The 19,658-nt window shown below is 44.4% G+C and overlaps 1 protein-coding gene across 3 annotated transcripts in view; it reads right to left on the bottom strand.

Annotated features, from left to right (window-relative positions):
- The window catches only part of NCKAP5 (NCK associated protein 5), a 1,070,192-nt gene that overhangs the window by 938,286 nt on the left and 112,248 nt on the right, over positions 1–19,658 (bottom strand). For all 3 annotated transcript variants that reach the window (XM_082630802.1, XM_082630801.1, XM_082630803.1), the window contains exon 2: positions 12,118–12,247. In XM_082630802.1, coding sequence (XP_082486928.1) covers positions 12,118–12,186 — 69 coding nt within the window. In that variant the 5' untranslated portion in view covers positions 12,187–12,247. The remainder of the gene's footprint in view (positions 1–12,117; positions 12,248–19,658) is intronic.

Consider the following 19,658-nt stretch of genomic DNA (forward strand, 5'->3'; position numbering starts at 1 on the left):
TCTCTTGCTCTCTGTACATCCCCTGCTTGACCAGTGAGTACTTCACCTACACCCTACTCATGTGACCGACCTTCTTGCATACTTGCGCCAGGCCCCAGCTAGCAACTGTTCTTATCAAAGGGGCGGTGAGGGGCGTGCCCCTCTACTAGTTTCCCTGGTAACTAATGAGCCCACATGACGTCAATTCCCCTATAACTGGTAATCTCCCCTCCCCACCCCAGGAGCTAAGACTGCCTCCATGTGTGTGCTGCACAGGGTAGGGTGTTCCTCCAGGGCCTTGCTTCACACGTGTAAACTCCCCCATCCATTAAACCACTGATGTCTCTGTTGCTGACTCCGGGCTCTTTCCTCGGTCTTGAAGCTGGGCAAGTACAGGCCTTATAGGCCTGCGGGGTGCAGCCCAACACTGACCATGTGAGTTAGTTACCCTCACTTCCCCCTTGCTGCACCTCGCCAAAGAGGAATGAGATCAGATATTCTGTAGAACTGCAAACTTGGCCCAGGAGATCTCCAAATAGCTCCTCCCACCACCATCTAGCTAGGATTCCACCCAGGGAGGAAGGATGGACGGTCAGCTCTAGCTGCGTCCCAGTCGTATCTAGTCGGTGCCTTCAAGGACGTCAGCTCAGCGTTGTACCCACCCATGCCGATTCCTGCCAGCCTTCGAGGCCTCACCGTCTCCAGGGGTGGCAGGCCTCTGACCACAGCTGTGCCTCACAGAAAGGCCAACAGCCCCTGAGCCTGCTTATTGCTGGCTCTGACAGATGGATCCCAGAATTCACTAGACCAAATGATTTTATTTCCCTCAGCACATGCGTGAGAGCCATCAATGGATTAACTCTATTAGGAAACCTACCAAGCTGAAGACAACTGCTTCAAACTAAGAACCAAAAAGGTGCTGAAAGACAGAAGGCAAGCAAACCTCAGAGGCATCTTTGGAAATGGACAATTATGATCCATTAAGCCTAGTTAAGGGACTGAAATTTATGAGGAGGAAACATCTGGAGCTGCCTGGAATGCAAAGGAACCAGAAGGAACCACTGTTTGGGCTTGTAGAAAGCAGCCCAGACAAATGGGATTCTGTGTTAGGTGAAAACTGCAAAATTCGTATTAAGTGAAGCGTTTTAATGTGACGGCTCCTGGATTTGCTCTTGAAATATTCATTGAAATTGGGATGAATATGAGGACTGTCATATGAACAGAAAACTGGCAGGCAGATCACAAACACTGGCTAAGCTGAGCCAAGTCAGTGGAACACGGCGATGCAACAGAAATTAATGAAAATGCTGCCAAATTCATAGCCATGAGCCCTGTGGATGCTTAATAAATAGTAATTGATAATAATGAACTAGAGTACAGGGTGGTAAATTAGTGTGAGACAGTTAAGCTGCTGAAATACAGCTAATATATATATATAGTTGGTATAACACACACTGATAAATGAATGCGAAGAAAGGAAAATAAACGTGATTTATCTGTGAGGTGCATTTTGCCTGGCACCAGGATGTATGGGTAAGAGAATATTAATAGAAGGGTGGGGAGGCGTGGCTAGAGGGGACAAAGGGAAAGTTAAGATGATAATTCAGGATCACAACAGCACTTTCTTAGGGTCTCGGCAGTTCCTCCCAGGCACCTTGGAGTTATATTGTTCTTTCAAGACACTGTGGCTTTCTCAATAAATTTCTGCTTCCAGGCACTCAGAGACACCATAGATTAATCTGGACCAACTTCCTAGAGGGGCATATGAAAGCTCTGCTCCTTGGGAAGTCTGCCCTGATCAATATAGCCAGAGAGAAACCTCTTCTTCCTAAATCCCATCACTGCAGGTATTACCATGATTTCTGTATATGTGATTAGATTTTTTAAGCTTTGTAAAGCAGAAACCATGCCTTACATTCTTAGCACTCACCCCACCACGCTTCAAACCTAGCAGGTGCTCAATTCCTGTGCTGATCCATTAGAAACTCTGGAAAGGAAAGCAAGCACCTATCAGAGAGTATACCCAGCTACCTTTTGGGTTTGAGGACCTGCTTCTAAGGAGACTGATGAAAGCTCTACCTCTTGTTATGGACAAAGCACTCAAGAGTTCACCGCGGCAACGATCCTAGGCTACCAGAGGATGATGCAGAAAACTCAGTTGCCATGGAAACTTGTATGATCTGATGACTCCCATTATTGAAAGATGGTGAGATACCAGGAGAATGACAAGCAGATCTCTGATCCCTAAAACAACACAGAACATGCTGAGCAAATGTTTTTGCTCATTTGTACTTATTTCTTCTGTAGAGGCAGTATTATTTCGTCATCTACCCATAACACAGCATTTGCAAAGGCTTTCAAAATGTTTCCCGTTTTGATTTAGTGATCTCTGAGACGCTACGTAGGCACAGAGCTACCTCCGAGGCAGGCAGACAGTACTCATGGCAGCAGCTGAGCACAGGTGATGGAATCAGGTGCTGCTGAGATCCTTCTGTGTGACCTGGGCAAGGGATGCCATCTGTGTGCAGGTGCTATGGACCAGACTTGCTAGATTAATGGCGGGTGGAGCCACTTAACCATTCTTGAGTCAGATGTCTTTGAGAATCTGATTATACCTGTGGACTTGCTCCCCAGAAAAAATACACATATACATATACATATACAATCTAATATAATGCATTTCAGAGAAGTTAAACCTCTGCAATCTTCTCATAAATTTGCCCTATCAAGTACCTTGGGACTCAAGAGGGCCCAGATACCAAGTTAAAAGTCTCTGATGTACAATAATAAAAACTTTACACACACGTTAGACTCATCCTGGGGCAAACCAGAAAAGCAGGGTGTCATGTACTCTCCCAACCTTCCCAACCAGCACTCAGTGCCTTCTCCAGGTAGTTCCATCTTCCCCCATATCCAGTGTCTCCTGCTGGTGGCTGCTTGCCCATGAACGGCTTCTCACTGGTACATTCACTCACTCATTCATTCATTTCACGGAGTGTTTTCCATGCGTCAGACTTTAGGGATGCAAATGTGAGTATGACAATGCTCTTGTCTTCAAGGAGCATACAGTTCAGTTCATTCAGGATTGACTATGCTCCTCAGGGGACAATCAGCCATGTCTGGAGACAATTTTGGTTATCACAACTGAAGGAGGAGAGCTATCGGCATCTAGTAGGTAGAGTCCAGGGATGCTGCTACGCCTCCTACAAAGCACAGGACAGCCACCACAGCAAATACAGAATGTCAGTAGTGCCTCGGTTGAGGTTCTACAGTAGACAGGCATGTGCCCAAGTGGTAAATGCAGAGATAAAGGTCAGCAGTGAGTATTACGGCAACTCAGGAAAGGACATTTTAATAAGAACTTGGGAAGATACCATTACGATGGCAGTCTGCCTGATTTTCAGTGATTAGAGAAAGGAAATAAGAAGGAAGAGAAGACTCATGCAGGGGGAGCCATCACCATAATAAAGGCAGACCCTCCTTTGGGCAGCATCCGATGAAGGAGCACCAACTGCAGAGGGTGGGCGAACAAATGACATGTTTTGGGAATCTCCTCATGGGAAATGATGCTGACTCCCTAACCATCTCCATCAGCCAGTGGCTCAGTCAGAAGAAGGTACAGCCATTTGATAGGATCATCACTCAAGTTAGAAAGCCTGTTGCATACTGGGGGTGCTATATTTGGAGGTACCCCATCATTCACCAGTTCCTCCCTACTCTACTGCCATTCTAATCAATAATTCCACCTTGGTTTGTACATGTCACACCACAATCAGTCCTCATATGGCTAAAAATATTAAATTACAGATCTATGATATTATATATATTATATATGTGTATATATATTATACATGTATATATCACATTTATATATATATATGTATAATAAATTTTAATCTCTCTAGAAGTTGGTTCCAAGACCCGGTTAATCTGAAAAAGCACAAGACAAGAAATTAAGCCTAGACCAAGTTTTGACACATGCATTTCTTATTCTTTATAACCCTCCCCCTCCAACCTCTGCCCCTTTGACAATTCTTTTGTTGAAATCAGGCTTCTGATACCAGGAGGCAGAAATATGGCAGATGTGCTAGAGGACATGTAAACCTCTAGCTCTGTTGAGGCTGGGGCTCTTTAAGGTGGGAAGCATCACGTGAGGAGCTCCCAGTCACTGGCAAAAAAGGTTTTCTGCTTCCAAGCTATACAGCACAGTGTAGTCTAGAGGTAGACACACCTGAGATGAAATCCCAACACCATCACTCACTCTAATTCCCTTTGCAGTCCTATAGCATTGAGGAAGTTGATGAGCTTATTAAGCTTCCGATTTCTCATTTGTAAACAGGAATAATTAGAGTTCTTACCTTAAAGGGTTGTCCTGAGTATTACATGACAGTTTCTACCTAAAGCACTGAGCGGAGTGCCTGGCACACAGTAAGCCTCAAAAAATTGCCGCTATTATTACTAAGGGAAGGAAGCCCTCCTGGTCGACATTCGATGCATGATTCTCTGCCTGAACACTGTCTGCAGGTGGCTTCTGTGTTCAACTCAGCCAGCCCCACTGCTGACACACTGCAGGCCCACCACCTGGGCATAGTCTACAGCTGCTCTTGTGTCTGATTCTCCATTCAGACTCCGTCCTCAGCAGCAGCATTGCTCAAATCTTTAATCTCCCTCCCAGCGTTGTTCTTGCTGGGTTCTGATCTCTTTCTGTTTGTCCGGAGCCCCTTTACAATGCTTCCCCACCAAGTGTTGGGGGCTGTGCCCACCTGGCCAAGCCTCCCCTGTCTTCCCCCAGCTCATCTGCCTCAAATCTATCCATAGTCCCCAAGGATCTGTGCTGCTGGAGGGCAGCTGGACAGGGCATTTCTCCAGCGTTCTCTTGACCTGCCATGATGGACTCAGCTAGGCTGGTGGGCAGATCCACTGGGTAACTATCCATATAAGGATCTTACACTTCTCAAACTCTACCACTCTACCCACTTTCAAGGGGAACAGTCAAAGATTCAGCATGCCACTTTAGAAAGGTTACTAGCCCAGACCGAAGCTGGCCTGTTCTCCACTGTTGCTTTTTCCTTAAAAAGAGGCCTTAGTTGGATCCTCAGACATCACCACACCTTCCAGCATCTGGCTCTGGTGCATGGTCTGTTCTTAGGACATCTAGGAGACGGCTAAGAGAACGGTCCTTTTTTTAGGGGGAATGAAGCAGCTGGGAAATAAAAAGCTCGCTCTCATTCCTTGACCCTCCTCCACTTGATGCTCATTTGGGAAATCTCAAACAATCTTGACATCAGAGAACAAACGTCAGGCTTCCCAGAGGGCAGCTTGGTCTCTGCCCAGTGGTCAGAGGCACTGAGTAAACCCTGCTTTATATATGCTTCCTTTAGTAGAAGGGGTCAAGTGTAGCTGGGATTTGAGTAGCTAGAAACCTTCTCCAGCAACCTGGTAGTTTCTGCACAGCATCCCTCTGGTGAAGGGTAGTCTAACTATAGCACCAACAAAGTAGGGGTAGCTACAGAATGCCTGGAGCATTTACAAGATGCAGATATTTGCCTGAGTACTCACAATCCAATGGCTGCTGTGAACAGCACTAACCATGCCCATACTCTGCGTTTAGAAAAAGTCTCGGCGAGTTTGGAGCTTTCTAAAACCCTTCCCTTTCCTCAACTTCTTGAGGACCTGCATCTTTGCATGACGCCTCAACCCGCCTCTTTGCCTGCCTCGGGGTACTATCTGTCCTGAGGGTAAACACAAATCACTACTCAGAAAGTTAGCACTCAGGAAAAGCCAACATGGACCCTCAAGTTTCCCATTTCTCTAACGTGTGCAGATAGCCTTCAGAATCCAGCCTGCTGCTGTCTTTGTAAATAAAGTTTTATTGGCACATAAGCCCCACCCACTGATTCCTGTCTTGTCTGTGTCTGCTCTCCGCTACGACCATAGAGTTGAGTTGTTGTGACTGCTCATTGAGCCTGCAAAGCCTCAACGGTTCACTCTGTGGCCTTTTACAGAGTTTGCTGACGCCTGCTTTGAATAACTTCCAGTCACTAAACGGGGTGGCGGGGTCGGGGGGGATGGAATAACTGAAGAAAAACAACAGAAATTTAAATTTGCGTGTCAGTCAGAGCTCTGTGTGTGTGTGTGTGTGTGTGTGTGTAAATAAAGAGATTTATTATGAGAGACTGTTCTGTGCTTACGGAGGCTGAGAAGTCCCATAGCTGTCTGGGAGCTGGAGGCCCAGGAAAGCTGGTGGTGTAGTTGACTCCAAAACCCAAGGCCTGGGAATGAGGGAGTCAATGGTACAGGTCTGAGTCCAAAGGCCTGAGAACCAGGAGCACCCATGTCTGAGGACAGAGAAGGTGGATGTCCCAGCTCATGCAGAGAGCAAATTCGCCCATCCTATGCCTTTTTGTTCTGTGCAGGCCTTCAACAGATCAGATAACCACCCACACTGGTTAAGGCAGTCTTCTTTGATCAGCCTACCAATGCAAATGCTAATCTCTTCTGGAAGCATCCACACAGACACACCCAGAAATAATGTTTTGCCAGCTATCTGGGTATCCCTTAGTCCAGTTGAGTTGACATATAAAATTAACCATCACAATTTGATATAAGGAAGAAGTTTTCCTGGGAAAAAAATAATTCAGGGGCTTCCCTGGTGGCGCAGTGGTTGAGAATCTGCCTGCTAATGCAGGGGACACGGGTTCGAGCCCTGGTCTGGGAGGATCCCACATGCCGCGGAGCAACTAGGCTCGTGAGCCACAACTACTGAGCCTGCGCGTCTGGAGCCTGTGCTCTGCAACAAGAGAGGCCGCCATGGTGAGAGGCTCGCGCGCCGTGATGAAGAGTGGCCCCCGCTTGCCACAACTGGAGAAAGCCCTCGCACAGAAACGAAGACACAACACAGCAAAAATAAATAAATTAATTAATAATAAAAAAAAATTAAAAAAAATAATAATAATTCAGCAATGAAATGAGGTGTCACCAAGGGGTTTAGGACAATCTCCTTGGGTTGCCTTTCTTTTTTTTTTTTAATTTATTTTTATTTTTTGGCCGTGCCATGCAGCATGTGGGATCTTAGTTCCCCAAGCAGGTATTGAACCCGTGCCCCATGCATTGGAGGCGTGGAGTCTTAACCACTGGACCCCCAGGGAAGTCTGTCTTTCTTCTCTTCTATCCCAATCTTTACCCACCGAATTCTCACCATTGCTTCGAAGCACAGATCTAACAACAGCTACTGCACGGTGCCTCCTTACATCCTCCCAGAATGATCTCAAGTCCTGTCACTGTCAATGTCACACCTGTGTATCTTCTCCATGTTATGTTATTTTTCCTGCTTATTAGATCAGCTTCTACAAATAAACTGTAAACACTTTGAGAAGGAATATTTCCTCATATCAGTCAGGGTCACCCTGCAGGAAAAAGATGACACACTCAAACCACTTAATTGAGGAGATTTTGGTAAAGGAACTATTGATTAAAGTGTGGGTACACCTAAAGCAAACCAACATGAGATGGGCTGGCAACACCCAGGAGTCATGACTACCAAAAAGCCTGAAGGGGCCTGGGGAGAGAGAAGGTGCCAGAACACAGAGAGCTGTGGTTGTAACTGCAGCTAAAGTTGTGGGAGAGAGCTGCCCAACAGAAGCTGTGGCCCTAGACAGAGTAGTCCAGTCACTGTGGTCCACAGCCAGGCAGGGAGAGAGCAGGAAAACAATGACCTCGACTTCTCTTTCCTCCCAACCTGTGATGTCCTTCTAGGTCATCCCATTGGCCAAACTCAGTGAGATGTCAGAAGGCCAGGGATTCTTTTAACAGGGTCCACGTGGTACACCCTCCAGGGGTGCACAGCCAGGTAGAGAAGGATGGACTGGATCTGGAGGGGGAAGTGGCAACTACCCAGCACATCCCATGGCTACTAAAGCATCTTAAATATAAAGCAGGTTTTCAGGGATGTTTCTTGATTGACAGAGTTAATGGGAACCTGTGGAAGACCTAATTACTCTAATGATTTGGATGCAAACCATCCAGAGGCTGATGGATGAAATGAAGGACCTGTGAGGGGGCCTCCCTGCTGCCATGAGTCTATCAAAAGTGCACCCCGTCAGATGTGAGGATCTAGTATGGCCACTGTTTTGTCTTCCTTTCAGTGGAGGAGAAAAGATTGGGGACTACATGGAATTCATCACTCATGAGAGAAACTGTTACTCCTATCTGCGCTTAAACGCAAAAAGTATTTCCCCCCCCAAATTAAAAGAGAATCTTTGCTCTTGAAATGTGAGCTGGAAAAACGTTCACTCCCTGGCCTGCTCATCAGCTAAATGCTACCACAGCTACAAATGTCAAATAGCTATACACACAGCCTATTTGCAGAGATGATTCCTGAAAAAAAAAAGCAGTGTGAAATGCTGACTTTTTCTGATCAAAAAGCATCCTGGGGTGGGCTGAAGAGTTTCAGGTCAGGAAGAGGCCCCAATTTCTGGGGTGATTTTTATTGTTATCAGAGAGAAGACTGTACTTTCCATGAATATGCAGCTACTTGGCATACTCCTACCGGGAGAGGCCAACATGTCCTCGCTTGTCTTTCTCTCGGTGTCTTTACCCCTCACATTGAAACATATTTTTCATTTCAGTTTCACTTCCCCGTCACGTTCTTCTTTAAAAGGATGATTCATCAAGTCAAAAATCAGCAACATCAAAGAATACTTTAGGGTTACTAGGGTGCACGCATGCCCAGACACACACACACACACACACACTCAAACCCTCCCATGTGTCACGTCCTGAAAGCAAAATTGTGACTAAGGACCACAAACTCACATCCCCCAGTTGGAGCTTTTTTTCAGTACTTGGACTGTGAGGGTTTTTTATTCTGTGGTTCCTCCAGCATAAAATTTTTAAAACTGTTGCAGGGGAGCTACTCAATACTTCATGACTTGATTATGTGAAATAAAAAGTGTAATGAAGTTAATAGTGCCTTGTCCTTGCAGTACATTCTAAGGAATTTTTTGCCTGCAAAATCTGAAAGTGGAAATTACCTCTGGGCCCTCTGACTCTCAAAGATATGGGTCATAACGATTATGACAGTGGAATGTCAAGACTTAAGAGTTTAGTATGTTTTTCTTTCCTCTGCTCAGTTTTCCAAAGGATCTTCTCTTACTGGATTATTATTAGAGAATGAAAGACGAAGAACTGAAGTGACAGGTCAGAAACCTCACTTCTACTCTTGGTTGTATCCTACTTGGGCAGCCTCAGGAAAAGCATTTAAACTTGCTGATTATTAACTACTTTTTATGCAGAGTGAGGGGACTGGATAACCCATTCCCAATTTGGATTCTACGATTTAAAAATAACATAGGGGCTTCCCTGATGGCGCAGTGGCTGAGAGTCCGCCTGCCGATGCAGGGGACACGGGTTCGTGCCCCGGTCCGGGAGGATCCCACATGCCGCAGAGCAGCTGGGCCCGTGAGCCATGGCCGCTGAGCCTGCGCGTCCGGTCCACAACGGGAGAGGCCACAGCAGTGAGAGGCCCGTGTAATGCAAAAAAATAAATAAATAAAATAAAAATAAAAATAAATAAAAAAATAAAAATAACATAGAATAGAAATAAATAAATAAATAAATAAAAAATAAAACTAACATAGAATAGAATAGAATAATAAAAATTTTTTAAAAATGACTTGGGAATTAAGAGTGCGTGATATAGTGCCAAGTGTTTCTTTCTTTTTTTTCCTTGTATTTCCCAGCGACCCTGATCTAGAATCATCCCTGTGTGCTTCTTGCCTAGTTATTTGTGTGGTTTCAGCACAGAGCCAAAGAGGAGGACAAGGTCTTGGGTTCAAGTCCTTTACCCGCCACTCAGCTTTGATCTCTTCCCCCATTTGTGTCTGTCTCTCTGACAGTCAGAATAAACTTCACTAGGGTCTTTCAATGGGTCTCACACCCTAAAAACCAATCCTCTTGCTGTCATTGTCCCAATAGTGGCATCTTATGTGAGGGAAAAACATAACGGTAAAACGGAAAGCAAAATCATAGTCACATGGCCTACCCTGTATAACGATGAATAGCATTCAAGCATCCCTGTACCTTGGGCCACATAGTCATAGGAGAACGAATTCTTTTTCAGGATTTTCCCAACAGGCACATGCAGATGTCATATTCAATCTGCCTCTAGTAAATAAGGAAGACATTTCACTAGTGTCAAAACTCTCCTAAGCATCATTTAGGGAGATTTAACAGGATGACATTTCTCAGGTGGTACCAAGCAACAAGTTCTCCTTTTCCCAATGTTCTTTTGTGCTGTAAGTCAAGAAACAGATCCACAGTCCCCCCAGGACTCAGGCTAGAGCCACATGCCAATGGGAACGCAAGCTTGATTGGGATTTTCAGCCAGCACAGGTAATACGACGGCTTTGATTTATGCTCACGGTCAAGTCAGTCCTTAAGGAAAATTTAAACATGGCAAAAATTTCATTGAATCTCCTTCTCTGATTTTCAGATGCCCAGTGCCCTCGTGATAATCCACGCCCCCTCCCCTCCTGGCCCCAGCCCAGCCTTGCATGCTGGCACTCTGTGTTCTGTATCCTTTTCCTTACCAACTCCCTCAACAAAATTCTGCTCATCTGTCTGACATCTGGGAACGATCCAAGACCTTTTTATTAATGAGTGCTACTGTGAATGATTAAAAGACAATAGCTTAGCATGCTTGCTTTTATAGGGTCTTTGTATCTTCTCTGGGACCTAAGGCCAAATTGGGGGCTTTAGGGATTAATCAGCAAGGATGATACTTCTGGGTTAAGAGAACCTTCCTTGGGCTGCTCCTACTATATATACTACATGAGTGCCTAGCTCGGCATAAGACGGACCTTACTGGCAGGTTGGTATGTAAGAAGTATTTCCTTTGGCAAAGAAAAAATAGGAGAGGCTGAGAAATTATCTTTTTATCCTAAGTTTCCCTAGAAGTTGCAAAGGGTATAGACATATAAACACACACACACACACACACACACACACACACTATTTTCACTGCACTGTACCTGGAGACGGAAACACCTCAGAACTGAGAAGAGGGCACGCCACCTGGGAGGAGAACTTAAAGCCCTGTAAGAGTTCTTAGCCTCTGAAGATATGCTGCTCAGTACAGAGCTCACAGAGACACAGAAGAACTAGACACAAAAGTTAAATGCAACTCTTTTGCTAATTCCCAGAAACTTACATTTATGAACAGTTTGTGACGTGAAGCCTCAGCAGTCACAGGGTAAATAGCTAATCTAGACACGGACACAGCAAGACCTACAGCAGCAGAACTGGAAAAGGGCAACTAATAAATCAACAAATATTTTATTGGATACTTACTCTGACCCCAACTCCAGGCCAGAAGCTGGGAGGACACAAATGAATAAAGCACATCCCTAACTGTCATGCCAAAGAAGGTACTAAGCTACCTTTCTACTTGAGTAGATGACCAAAAGAGTAAAGAATGACTTGCTTCATTTGATTTCTTACTCTGTTCAGATGCATCATGGAGTAGGTGACCCCAAACATCTCAGCTCAGACTGTGAAAGACTGGCCAACCTTCAGAAATCAGTGACTTAGTCTACTTCCTTGGACTAACCAGATTCTCATACATGAAAGCAAACCCAACCAAATTGTTGAGAATGATGCTCATCAGTATTCAAACTTTTAGAAAGAAAGTTTATGGACCATTGAACAAATTTACATACCCAAGATCTCAGAGATTTTCTTCACTCTTCAGTATTTGAAACTCTACTGAATTCTTGTTCAACTTACCCCCGGAGTTAAGATAAACAGGTGATAGAACAACTATATACTAGCTCGGCATTTGGTATCAGCTGTACAGCAGGGTTTTTGTATGGGTTAAAGTTTACTTCAGCTGGAATTAATGTAATTATATAGAATGCTGACAGATTATGACATTTGCCTATTAGGACACTATACAAACATTCCAATAGTTTGCTGGCTTTTGACTTTGTAAAAAATAAGTGAAACAAAAATCCCAGGAGATATTGTTAATGGGGTAACTGGAATAGAGGTTTTGAAAGCACAGGGTTCAGGAAATCACAGTCAAAGAATAATGCATTTTAAGCCAAAACATATAGTGGTAAATGAATATTTAGTACTTACCACAAGACTGCTATCTAGAGACAGCCTTTTTCCAAAGTCCCTTTTCTCAAGCTGTCTCTTTCCCTCCATGAGTGAAGTTATTTATTTTCCTTTGTGATTTATAAGAATTCCCCTTCTGTTTCCAGGGTCACTGCAAAAAGTGAACATGTGTTTTACTATCCGAGCGAACAGTGTTTAGACCCCTGCTGTTCACTTTCTAACCAGGAGCAAGTGTTGAAGCCAAAAATACCCAGACCCAAATCATAAGTTTAGAACTGGGTTCTCTCGACTCCAAAACCCTCTCCCGCTGCCAAGGTCAGAGTCGTCTTTATGGAGGCCCCTGTGTTTTCACAGGTTTTACTAATGGAGTCGCGGAATGGGTTTGCAGGTCTAATCAGCAGACTGTGGAAAAAAGCAAACAGTCAGTTTCATGCCACACTTGCTTCACACCCGTCCTCTCTCCATCCACCAGCATCATTGTGTTGCTGTGCACAGGGATGCTGTCCGCAAATTTCATGAGAGCAAATGGACAAAGCCATGCTCCATATCCAAGAGCTGTGGAGTCCAAGGCCCAGGAAGGGGAAACTGAAACATGAACACTATTGTCAATATTTAATTTAAAAATACTTAATTTAAACCTATTTAAGGAACATTACAAGAGACATTTGCTTTGGGAAAGGTTGAATCAGCATGAATGGTCATGGCATCATTATCGTAAGTATTTGAACACCCACTGCATTTCACCAAATCAGATAGAGTTAATCCCTGCACTCCACTGAGATTGCTTGCTCTAGAATGACTTGGTATTCTGGTAAGGGTGCATTAGATGTACTAAACACTAGCTTCCAGTTTTTACCAAGATGTAAAATGCTTGAAATGAAAGAAATAGGTTTGAACCCAGACTTTCCTACCCATTAGCCAAGTGACCTTGGACAAGTCATTTAGGCTCTCTGAAGCTCATCTTTCTCCACTGCAAAAACAGATAACAAATGGCCATCAAATGATGTATATAAAAATGGTTTAAAGGCAATAAATGACAACTTACATTTAAGTTCTAATTATGCACGGATAACATTAAAAACCAGTGAACCTTAAATACAAGTCGACATAATTTATATGCCTTTGATGACTCAGAAGGCACTTTGAGGAACAGAAATTGCTCATAATGCGCAAAAAACACATTTTATATCAGCCATTGAAAGGTCGACATAGAAGAGCTGAGCTTAATAAGATGCTATACCAATCAGTTTCTGACACAATTGAGAAGAAATACTTTTTAGAATTATTTCAACTGCTCCAGGTTTAACGAGGGTGCAACAGACGCGACCTCACAGCCTATACACAGTATGTGGCCTCTTTCTCTTGGTTTCCTCTACCAGGAAGAGGGTTGAGACAGCTGTGCCCCAGGCAGGGTTTGCCCACATTATAGTCAGTTGTAGGAAACGGACCGGCTTCTTTTCCATTTTAATCATTCCGTCTCTCACTTTCAGGAACACTCTTTTTTTTTTTTTGTCTGCGATACGCGGGCCTCTCACTGCTGTGGCCTCTCCCGTTGCGGAGCACAGGCTCCAGACGCGCAGGCTCAATGGCCGTGGCTCACGCGCCCAGCCGCTCCGCGGCATGTGGGATCTTCCCGGACTGGGACACGAACCTGTGTCCCCTGCATCGGCAGGTGGACTCTCAACCACTGCGCCACCAGGGAAGCCCAGGAACACTCATTTTAATTCATTACTGGTCCACTCAGAAACTCCACTCTGACTTCAGGATAAAATCCAAATTTTTCAACATCATGTTCAAGGGCTAATTCCTGCCAACCAGTCCTTTACAATCTCCGAACACACGAAGAACGTTCCCGAAACCACACTTCGGATCATACCTCCATCTGGTCTACTCCTCCCCTTGCCCCAGTGCCTGGCTCAGATCCCCCAAAACCTTCTGCATCACTCCATTTGGCAACGATTCCTTTCCCTCCCAAGGTTCATAGAAGTCCTTAGGGACCTTAGTAATCACCTTCATCACCTGGGGCAGTTCTTTAAATATAGTCAGTTCTTAATATCTGCTTGTTGGTAGGGTCTAAGAGTTAAAAACCAACAAAGAACTGGCAGCATTTGTCAGAAGAAAGTTAGTTCTTTGCTAATAGTACAGGCCAAACGATTAGTTAACTGAAGTTTATTTGGGGGCTGTCTTTAGTGCTTTCAGCTGTTTCCACCCACTTTGCAGCCCCCTTCTCATCCCGGGGACTCTATGCACTGATGGCTCAGAATACTCTCTGTGATGATCAATCCAGCTACAGAGACTACTCAGGCCCTGAGATTCCCCCGTCCAACAAAATCATGCCCTCCTGAGTCTTCTATTCCCAAGAGCCCTGGGGTTTAATAGATCACAATAGATGATACTTTGGCATTTACCTCATGTTTATTAAGTGCTTAATGAATGGAGGACTCAGTACTTTGATGCTGGTGACACAGCACGTAAATAGAGACCAAGCCCCTGCCTTTGTGGAGGTTACATTCTAGTGGGAGGATACAGAAAACAAATAAGCAAACAACTCCAAACCATGATCAGTACCTGCTATGAAGGAAACAACCCCCCTTGACTGGTGTAACCGAGGGTCAAGTGTATGAAAAGGGAAGCAAAGTTTAGACAGAATGGTAAGGGTATGAGCTGCCATATAAAAACATGGGTAGAGAGCAGTCCAGGGCTTCCCGGGTGGTGCAGGGGACACGGGTTCAAGCCCTGGTCCACGAAGATCCCGCACGTCACGGAGCAACTAAGCCCACACGCTACAACTACTGAGCCTGAGCTCTAGAGCCCACATGTCGCAACTACTGAGCCCACACACCACAACCACTGAGGCTCCCGCACTCTAGGGCCCGTGTGCCGCAACTACTGAGCCCATGTGCTACAACTACTGATGCCCACGCGCCTAGAGCCTGTGCTCTGCAACAAGAGAAACCACCGCAATAAGAAACACGCACACCGCAATGAAGAGTAGCCCCTGCTCACCAAAGCCCACTCACAGCAACACAGACCCAACGGAGCCAAAAAAAAAAAGCATTCCAAGGTAGAGGAGCCAGTCTTTCTGCTGGGAAAGAGCTGGTAAAGAGGTTTGTGTGCCCTAAAGCAAACTAGGAAGAGAAAGTGTGAAACAAGTTCTGAGATTTAAGTAACAACTAGTTCACACAGGGTCTTGTAGGCCAAGGTGACTTGTTTGTTCTAAATACAATGGTTAATCTTCAGGTTTGATTCTCTACTTCACCCCTTACTCGCTGATCACATTAAATTATTTAACCTATTTAAGCTCCAGTTGATTCATCTATGAAAGGACACTAATAACAGGACCTTCTTCCTAGTAGGGTTGTTGTGATGATTAATGAGATGATCCACTGAAAGAACACATAGCAGGACTGAAACCAAGTCCACCTAAAACCGAGTTCCTCTGCTGAGTTTAGGATTAAAGTCTCTATCCAAAAGGTTATTCCCTTTCTTGTCCAACACCCGTTCTCCTCAAGATGGAGGAGTATCAAAGAAAAGGGGGGATTGAAGCCAAGCAGGACCCTGTGGAGCTCCTGGGTACAAATCTTTTCCGAGTCCCCCTATTTTGTAGGAACTATGCTTCATTCAGCCTCCTTAATCTTCCCTGAGTTCCAAAGGTCAGATTCAAACAGTTGCTAATCAGGGAAGGGAGGGAATGCAGAGACAAGGGAGGAGCAGTCAAGAAACAATAGCGCAGTCTTGGGACAGGGTCCTGGTTCCTCCTCAAGGAATATACAGAACAATATTTTGAGTTCTTCTGCAGGAACTAAGGTCCCCACCCAGGTGGAAGATAGTAACTTCAAGCTGAGCACAAGATTCCTGGAGTGCCACCCTGTTACCTCACCACCAACCAATCAGAAGAAAGCCATACACCCTACAGCCCTCACCCCAAATTTTGCCTATCAACACTTTTCCCCAAAACCCATCAGGGAGGCTTCCCTGGTGGCACAGTGGTTAAGAATCCACCTGCCAATTCAGGGGACACGGGTTCGAGCCCTGGGCCAGGAAAATCCCATATGCCGCAGAGCAACTAAGCCCATGCACCGCAACTACTGAAGCCCACGTGCCTAGAGTCCATGCTCTGCAACAAGAGAAGCCACCACAGTGAGAAGCCTGTGCACTTCAATGAAGAGTAGCCCCCACTCGCCACAACTAGAGAAAGCCCCCATGCAGTAATGAAGACACAATGCAGCCATAGATAAATAAATAAGTAAGTAAATAAATAAATAAATAAATAAATAAAACAAAACATCAGGGAGTTCAGGGTTTTTGAGCATGAGCCACCCTCTTTCTCCTTGCTTGGCCCTGCAATAAACCTTTCCTTGCTCCAAAAATAAAATAAAGTAAATAAAGATCACATAGTAGGTAAGCTTTAAATGTTAGATATATTCATTATCCCTTCTGGTATATATGATTCAACTCATTAAGAAGCAACTCTAGTGACTGAATTTTTTGCTCTGTAATAAGCTGATGAAGCTGTCATTGGGAAATGGAGACCCTTTGGACAGTTCTTGAACAGGCTAGTCTGCTACGTGGAAGGCTGATTGAACAGCTTAACCTGGTCAATTTCTTTTCACGTTTTATGATGCTAATTATATAGGCAAAGATTGCCATTCAAAACGTTTAGCAACTGATACAGCATAGGTATTGGCTGATCAGAAGGGCACAGTGAAAGGCAATAAGCAGTACATCCTGGCCAGTTATCAGCCTAAGTATATGTACTACCTCTACCCCAAGAACTTGAAAATTTGTGAATGAAACCATAAAACGAGCATGGAAAGGATCAAAGTAAGTTGTCCAAAAGGATCAAAGCAAGGCCACCCAAAAGAAATAAATGGCAACCAGGTTGCATCAGGATGAAAAGAGGAGGGGCCCACAAAGGAAAAGTCAGGAAGGCTCATACACTCTGCCCCCAGCACCATGGGGGAAGAGAGGGCCCTCATGTATATAAACACAACAAGGACTGCAGGTCTAGAGGAAAAATGAGTGTCAGCCCCCAAAGACACTTCAGTATGACACTGGTCATTTGTATTATCCAACAAACTCCCTTGCTCAGAGACCACTGTCATCAAACAACCTCCTAATTTTATTGGATTCCCGTGTAGTTCTACTTATTGAAGAAGAATGTGTTGACCAGCACATATAAGTAGGCAATCTTTTGGAGAGCTGCATTTTTAGTAAAAATTTGCAATTTGGCATCCAACTGTTTATATTCATCATTTATATATTTGCTTAGTATATTAGTCAGCTTGTGTGGTCATAACAGAATGCCACAGACTGGGTGGCTTAAACAGTAGAAATTTATTTTCTCAGAGTTCTGGAGGTTGGAAGTTCAAGATCAAGGTGCTGGCAGGGTTGGTTTCTGGTGAGGCATCTCTCCTTAGCTTGCATTTGCCTGCCTTCTCTGTGTATCCTCACATGGCCTTTTCCTTTGCACACATGCCTCCGGTGTCTCTTCCTTTTCTTATTAGGACACCAGTCTGATTGAATGAGACCCCTACTCTTATGATTTCATTTAACCTTAATTATCTCCTAAAAGGCCCTATCCCCAAATATAGGCACATTGGGGGTTAGGGCTTCAACATATGAATTTGGGTGGGGGGGATACATTTCAATCCATAAGAGTTAGTTTCAGTCAGATTTCAAAGCCTGGTCACAACTCAGTGTACCGAGTCACAAAAACTCTGGGTGTCAGTGGCTACTGCCAGGCCCCCTCCCTCTCCACTGGTTATTGGACTGTGGATTTCACTACCACCACCATCCACATCCACCTTGCCCTGCTATAACTTCTCTCTACTGCAGGTCTAGAGGTATAAACTACATTATAAAGACTTCTTAGTCGGTTGGTCAAGTTGGATTCTGCCAATAGGAGTCTGTGAGAGATCAGAAGGCAACAGGAAGGGAGAAGCCATTCTGCTTCCAGCTCCAGATAGGCAGGATCAAAAGCAGGGGCTACAGGCTCCAGTAACTTCCGTGATTCCTCCAACCACTCATCCTAAGAAAGGGCAGTAGCAGCTTCCCAAACTTTGAGTACCACCACCTATGCCTTTTGCCCCTCCAGCCCTTCCAACAACTTCATAACTAATTCCTCACATTAAATCCCTCTCTGCCTGAAATACCTAGAGTACTTTCTCTTTTCCAGGTTTGACCATGATTGAGGCACACGCCATAGAGATTCCTTTGGACAGACAGCCAGCCTTCCTTGGGCAGTCCCTGTCTTCCTTCTTGTGAGCCTTCTGAAATAACAGCATGGAATTAAAAATTCTACTAGGCACTTAGCTCCTCGAGGGCAGGAACATTATTTTACATTCTATGTTCTCCAGGGTAGTATTATAATGCCTGGTGCATAGCAACATGGCAGACACTCAATAAGCATTTGTTGTTTGCATGAATAAATGAATGCTTGAATGTTTACAGCTGTCTTCATGAATATATAAAGAGCTGAGCAGAAATATAACATTGCTAAAGCAAAGAAAGGCCATGTACATTTATAACACAGAAATTACTTTCTGAGACAAACACACAGACATACCCAAGCCTCAAAGAAAACATTTTATCATGATTTTTAAACCACTGTCAACCTAAACATTACTCCTTGGGCCCTGCCTGCACTTACAAAGAACCAAAATCCAGTCATGTTCATGTCTTTCCTATGGCTTCTCACAACTCTGGTTATAAAGAGCACATATCTGCCTCCAAGTGATAGGTTGGATGCCTCTCCCTCCCTGCACGGGGATGAAAATGGTCAGAGTTTAAGGAAGACAGGATATTAAGCATCCTTTTGTGACTGATGGTCATTGATAGTGATCTCTGCTCACATACAGCTCTTTCTAGCTGATTAAGATACTATTTCTTGGTATCAGTAGAAATCTGGGTTGGCCTTAATAAACTCTTTTTAATTTTCCTCACAGATAGTAATGGTCTTTCAGTGCCAGACGGATCCTTTGATATTCCTAAAGATGTTAGTAGTTTCTTTTTTCTGTTAGACTTTAAAAGACTGTATAATTTTGAAGGGACAAGAACCAAACAACACCATTAAATAGAACCTCAAAGTCCTGTTTCCTCACATGCAATAGTCACACACATGCAGACACACACTCTCACGCTCAGACATACACACTTACACACACACTCTCATACACTCACACACATTCTGAGAATAGGTTTCTCCATCTCAACTTCTGCTTCTCTGATTCCCCCTCTCCTCATCCCTGCTTCGAAATGTTCATGGTTTGCCAGAAGAAATGGGGGGAAATGATAGAGCTGAAAGGCATTGCAAGATTTGGCCCCCAGCCCTCTTTGCCATGTAAATTTGAGCATGTTCCCTAACTTCCGTGAATTTGCATTTCCTAATCTATTCTCTCCCAGATATTTTCAGGGTTGGAAGAGACAATGCATGAAAAAGCCCTTCCACATCTAGAGTCAAGATAGTTTACAATCAGCTTCATTAAGCAACAAACAATGCAAAATATGACTTGTGCAGCCTAACAGCACCCAGACAGCAGAGACAGTGTCACACTCATTGG

Source organism: Mesoplodon mirus (assembly GCF_964341445.2).
Source record: "Mesoplodon mirus genome assembly, chromosome: 8".
NCBI classification, from domain to species: domain Eukaryota; kingdom Metazoa; phylum Chordata; class Mammalia; order Artiodactyla; family Ziphiidae; genus Mesoplodon; species Mesoplodon mirus.